Source organism: Mus caroli, chromosome 11 (genome assembly GCF_900094665.2).
Source record: "Mus caroli chromosome 11, CAROLI_EIJ_v1.1, whole genome shotgun sequence".
NCBI lineage: Eukaryota > Metazoa > Chordata > Mammalia > Rodentia > Muridae > Mus > Mus caroli.
Genome location: NC_034580.1, coordinates 29,100,867 through 29,107,497, shown reverse-complemented (window position 1 = coordinate 29,107,497; position 6,631 = coordinate 29,100,867). Strand labels below are relative to the sequence as shown.

At 42.8% G+C, this 6,631-nt stretch overlaps 1 protein-coding gene across 2 annotated transcripts in view; it reads left to right on the top strand.

The window, feature by feature from the left end:
- The window catches only part of Ranbp17 (RAN binding protein 17), a 308,796-nt gene that overhangs the window by 3,635 nt on the left and 298,530 nt on the right, over window positions 1-6,631 (top strand). For both annotated transcript variants that reach the window (XM_021175823.2, XM_021175825.2), the window contains exon 2: window positions 5,603-5,749. In XM_021175823.2, the coding sequence (XP_021031482.1) occupies window positions 5,603-5,749 (147 nt within the window). The remainder of the gene's footprint in view (window positions 1-5,602; window positions 5,750-6,631) is intronic.

Below are 6,631 nucleotides of genomic sequence, written 5' to 3'. Positions count from 1 at the left end.
GTGGTTTCCACAGTTCTAGGGCCATGTGTGATGTGGTTTCCACAGTTCTAGGGCCATGTGTGATGTGGTTTCCACAGTTCTAGGGCCATGTGTGACGTGGTTTCCACAGTTCTAGGGCCATGTGTGACGTGGTTTCTGCTGTTCTGGGGTTACTTTTAGTACCTTTCTAGAGGGTGTTGTAGACATACAAGAGGAAGTTAAAAGTAGGCATTGGACATTGTTGGCAGGTGGAGATAAAGGATGGCCCATGGTGAGGGAGATGTGCCTGGTGAATCATGGCTCTGTGATCTTGTACACCTTACATGCATGTACTCTGTCAACTTTAGGTTTTTTAATCTGAAAAATGAGCACACTAAATTTATGTAGTATGTAGGAGTCTAGTTTTTAGAATTGGCTTAAGAAAAGATGAAAATACTCTTGTAAACTGTGGAGCACTTAAACAACTATTTTGTTGGTGTGGTGTCTGAATATGCTTGGCCCAGGGAGTGGCACTATTGACCTTGTTGGAGGAAGTGTGCTACTGTGGGCTGGGCTGCCTCCTAGCTGCCTGAAGACAGTCTGCCTTTGGATCTAGATGAAGACCTCTTAGCTTTACCAGCACCATACTTGCCTGGATGTTGCTTTGCTTCCTGCCTGATGATAACAGACTGAACCTCTGAACTTGTTAGCTAGCTCCAATTAAATGGGGCTTAAATTGTCCTTATAAGAGTTGCCTTGGTCATGGTGTCACAGCAGTAAAACCCTAACTAAGACAGTTGGTACAAAAGTATTTTAGTTTTGCGTTGTGGAAACTTGTCATTTGATACTCTTTAATGTGGTTATGTTGTAAATCATTTTACTATGCATTTCTCACTGTATGCTTTTTGCTAGTGGCATTACATACTGTTTATTTTAGATTTATATTATGGAAATGATGAAGGCAAGCAACTTTGAACAATTGTTTAAAAATTGTCTTGTTTTATACTGTGTGTACACACTATGGTGCTGTGTGGAGCTTTATGGAGCTTTATTTACAGCTTTATGGAGTAGGTTTTTCTTTCTTTTTACATGGGTTCCACCACCTGCTGAGCCATGGTTTTTCTTGTTTGAGTATAAAATGGATCAGTAACAGCAGCATGTAAAATGGATCTCTGCTGTTGTTGGCTCAGGGATTTCTAATGCACTGATGCAAAAAAGTATTGAGAGCCCTAAAGTTGAGGAGAGCTGTGGTTAGGTCATCAGAACGTAACAGTGATTTAATGGAAAACAGCCACTGAAAGTGATCCTCTTACAACTACAGAAATTGCAGAGAACTCAGTGTGGACCATTCATGGTTGTTTAAGATTGGAAGAAAAAGCCGGGCGTGGTGGTGCACTCCTTTAATCCCAGCCAGCACTCAGGAGGCAGAGGTAGGCAGGCGGATTTCTGAGTTCGAGGGCAGCCTGGTCTACAAAGTGAGTTTCAGGACATCCAGGGCTACACAGAGAAACCTTGTCTCGGAAAACCCAAAAAAAAAAAATAAAAAAGATTGGAAGAAAATTGGAATGGCAAAACACACACACACACACACACACACACACACACACGCGCACACACACACAGAGTAAATGGATCCTCACGACCAGATGGAGATGCTTTCAGAGAACTCTGTGGATTTGTGGCTCTCTTACTCTTTTTCAAGTCATTTTGTTTTTTTAAATTTCTTTTTAAAAACTTCAGTGAATTCATTTCTTGATCAGATTGTACCATGTGACAGGAAAATGACAATTCCTGATGACCAGCTTAGTGGTTGGACTAAGAAGTTCTAAAGCACTTCCCAGAGACAAACTTGCACCAGGAGAAGTCCATAGTCACTGTAGGGTGACCTGTCCAGCAGGTCCAGTTATTCGAGGGTCTCGAGGGGACCTTCTCCTAAGAACCAAATGGGAGGGGGGGGGGAGAAAGACGGAAGCAGTCTGAGTAGCATCAAGGTGTCACTGTATTCAGCAAGGTTCAAGGCTTAAATGCACAAGCAAAAGGGGAAATACTTCTCAGCAGGAGGAATGGGGCAGCGGAAATGCACAAGCAAAGGAGGAAGTACTTCTCAGCAGGAGGAATGGGGCAGCGGAAATGCACAAGCAAAGGAGGAAGTACTTCTCAGCAGGAGGGATGGGGCAGCAGAAATTTTTCTTTTGGCGACTACACGGGAAGCAGGAACTTGGTGGTATCAGGGTACATCTTGTGGTCAGGCGCTGACTTAGGGCTGGAACAATCTGTGGTTGTTCTCAGAGCGGTGCATTGGTGGCCCGCTTTTGACCCCCTTTTCTTCTGGGGCTGGGGGAGAGGCCCAATTCAGAGATCAGGACAATTGTGTTGTCTTAATAGCTCCCAACAGTAGGGTAGTCTGCTACCTAGCACACTATCAGTTGAATCCTACCTAGTCAAACCACTGTATTTGAGAAATGTGCTCACCAAATCCATTCCATGCACCGAAAGCTGCAGTGCCCTCAGCATTGGCCATCATTTAGGAAAGATCTGCTTCTCCAGGGCAAAACTGGACTGCGCACTGCACAATCACAGCATCAGGAGTTGAATCCATTGAGCTTTGAATTTCTCCCTCATTCACCATGTTCATTGTATCCATTTGACCTCTTACCAATGACTACCACTTCTTCAGCACCTTGACAGTGGGTTGTTGTTGTTTTTTTTTTTTTTTTTTTGAGACAGGGTTTCTCTGTATAGCCCTGGCTGTCCTGGAACTTACTCTGTAGACCAGGTTGGCCTTGAACTCAGAAATCCACCTGCCTCTGCCTCCCAAATGTTGGGATTAAAGGCGTGCACCACCTCCGCCTGGCATTTTTTTTTAAATGGTTCCTATTTTGATTAATAAAATTGTTATGATTATTTAACATTCACAATCCAAATCTCCTTTTGCACCAATGTAATACTGGCTTCATTGTTGAAGGAAGAGTTAGTTCCAAGTGGCTCAGGAAGAAGCCTTCAGGGATGCTCAGCTAACAGAAGAAGGAACAGTTTATAGGAGATAAGTAACCTCAAAATGAAGACAGGAAAGAAGCTTGATTTCAGAATGCAGACAAGAGATGAGGAGATAATTTATCTGTAATTTATCACACACACACACATATATATATATATATATATATATATATATATACATATATACATACACACACACACACACACACATATATATATATATGAGTATACTGTAGCTGTCTTCAGACACACCAGAGGAAGGAATTGGATTCCGTTACAGATGGTGGTTGTGAGCCACGGTGTGGTTGCTGGGAATTGAACTCAGGACCTCTGGAAGAGCAGTAAGTGCTCTTAACCACTGAGCCATCTCTCCAGCCCATCATTTATCTTTTTAAAATATTAGTTTTCTAGGTCTTTTGTAACACATTGCCACAACTGGGGTGGCTTAAAACTCCAATTTGTTCTCAGTTCTGAAGGCCAGAAGGCTGAGACAGGGGGCAGATGGCTTGCTTCCATCTGGAGGCCTTTGGCCTAGCTTCTCATAGTTTTTGGCAGCTTTAGAACTTCTTGGTATTAGATATGGCCTCCCAGACTCTGCCTGTCTTCTTATGGCCTTCTCCTCTGTATCTTTTTGCATCTGAAGCCCCATCTCCTTTCCCTTTCCAGAGAATTCGTCTGGGTTTTAGAGAGACTGGTGAGAATGACCATCACAAGCATGGCCAACTGCCATGGTCCCGAGTGTTTCCTTTGCAAGGAGTTTGGGGAGGGGTGCAAATGGCACTTTAGGGACGGTAACATTTTCAAGAACATTTGGTGTTTGGGCCTCTGTATTTTACACTCACATTTCATAGTGCTCCACGAGTCCCAGGCAGGCACTCATGTGTCCCCATGTGTTGGTGGGTTCATAGAAGGAACGTCCTGCTTCATGACTAATCCTTAATGTTTCTATGCAGTTTGGGGAAAGTTCAACTTGACAGGAAAGGGGCCAGTGCCTCCCACCTGTCAGAGAAGACTTTTGCTAACTTTGTTAGAAATTTTGTATGTAGCCCACGATGGCCTTGAATTCTCGGTCTTCCTGCCTCAGCCTCCTGAGTGCTGGATTGTAGAAATGTGCCACCATGTTCTTCCTCTCCTATAAGGATGCCAGTAATTGGGTTTAGAGTTTAGAGCCCACTCCAAATCTAGAATGATTTTTATCTAAATCCCTTAACTAAGGATTTATAAAGACCCTCTTTCTAAAGATTATATTCATAGGCTCTGGATCTGTCTTTTCCGGGATATAGACATCTACCTTCCAGTGTTATTACAGTCGTAAGTGTAAGGTAAAGTATGCTGTGTGCATGCCACTCTGCTGCCTCATTTAACTCTGACGGACGCAGTGAGCATGGACGGTACTCATGCCTCCTCCCACCTGGGGTCACCTCAGGTAGGCACCAACATGCCTGACACTGAAGCAGTGAGCATGGACGGTACTCATGCCTCCTCCCACCTGGGGTCACCTCAGGTAGGCACCAACATGCCTGACAAGGTCCTGCACTTTAATGAATCAATTTGAGACTTCATCTTTGCGCTCTTTAGCAGAAAATTCCCGAATCTTGGCTATGGGTTGTAGCACAGATAGGGAAGTGGGGAATGTGCAGGAGCTAAGGTGGAAGGAAACAAGGGTGGGCGCCAAGGCCGTCTCAGGTCTGCTTGTGGATTTGAGGGGTGTGAAGCTATAAGCTGCACACAGAAGTTCAGGCCAGAATTGAACAAAATTGGCATTTCTTTTGGAATATCCCATTATGTTCATTTGGCTACCTGTTTTTTAAAATCTCTGCCAGTATTTTTGTCAAGTATGTAATTCAAGTTCCAAGTGAAATAATTTGTTTTAATAAGTGGCTTTAACAAGATTCTCTTAAGCCAAGAGGGTGGTCGGACTCACTTTGTAGTTCGTCGTTTCCATGTGTTCTAATTATAGATAGAACCAGTTAGTCTTTGTACTTACAAGATGAAAACCTGTACTTTAGTTAGAGTGTTGTCGGAAATTCTGTAAGATCAGAAGTCATGCCATGGTTCACCTGAAGCACTGAGTTCAGAAGGCCCAGACTAGCACATACAGAATTAGCATTAGATCTTTTGTATACGTGGTAGGGTTGAGAGCAACAAAAGAGCTGTTGGCAGCTTGTGTGAGGTCTTTCTCCCCACCCCATCTCTTTGCCCATTATCTCGCAGCTGTTTACTGGCCACTGTTTAATGTCTTGAAATGAGTACATTCATTTTATCTGAAGCCCTGTAAATGCTGCTGCTTTGCCTGTGCTGCCTTCTAGTCCATTCTTCACTTGGCTTACCCTTTAGGTGTAAGGCACTCTTTGGTTTTGAGCCTTTTAGCATATATGTACCTTCTTTCAGACATAACTTTGTTAACTTTGTAAAGGAGGGGATGCTTCTCCTTTATGTGTAGTTGCATTGTGTAACTCATTTATAAGTAAATAATTTGGGAAGTAGGGAATGTGCTTCTTTTGCATGGTATTAAGTGAGTGGTATTACTGCTGAGTACCTAGGTATTGCATGGATGTATAGAAGCATTATTTCTGTATCTGTTGTTTTTGTGTTTAATTATTATTTCTTCATTTAAGTCAAACGTCTTTCTTTTTTTCCTCTGAAGAGTTTGGCTGAGTTGGAAGTGCTGTGTACTCATCTCTACGTAGGGACCGATCTCACTGAAAGAATAGAGGCTGAGAAAGCACTCTTGGAACTGATTGACAGCCCAGAATGTCTCAGCAAGTGTCAACTTTTACTAGAACAAGGATCAGTAAGTATGCGATGGGTGGCTGACCCTGACAGGCCAGTGTTGATGATAATAGCGGTGGTTTAGCTGCGGTACTCAAAGCTTTTGCCACATCTTGTTGTTGTTGTTGTTTTCTGTCAGCGGGGTTAATCAGGAAGAACTGGAAAAGCTGGGGAGACATACAGGAAACAGCCACAAAGTAGAAATAGGCATATGGTGAAATAGTTTTTTTTCGTTCTTCTTGCCCTGGTTTTATGTCACATTTTATATGTTTATTTTAGCAGTGCTGGGGAATGAACCAAGGCCTCTTACATGCTAGGGGAGCTCTCTACTGCCAACTTACATCCCTAGCCCTAACAATTACATTTCAGAAATAAAAGAAAAAAGAAAAAAAAAAAAGAAAAAGAGAAAAAACAACCTGAGTCTCAGGGTATTCAGAAGAGTGCTCCTGCTTCTTCATACCTGCACTGTAGATACTCATAGCTCTCCACTCAGCAGCCAGCAGCTACTGAGGACCATACCAGACTACTGACTCGTGCATCTATGTGCACGAATTAAAGTGTGCACTGTTAGAGAGCCAGTCTGAAATGAGAAGGAGAATATACAGAGAGAAATTGTTTGCAGGAAAGGTGACAAACTTTTCATGAAGAGCCATGTAGTATTTTAGGCTTTGTCAGTATTTCATAAGTATTTCTATAACAATAGAGAAAACAAATATTCATAAAATTTTGTTGGTAAAATTGAAAATCTAATCATATACTTTTTTTTTTTAATTAGGTATTTTCCTCAATTACATTTCCAATGCTATCCAAAAAGTCCCCAATACACTCCCCCCTCCAGTCCCCCACCCACCCACCCCCACCCCTTGGCCCTGGCATTCCCCTGTACTGGGGCATATAAAGTTGG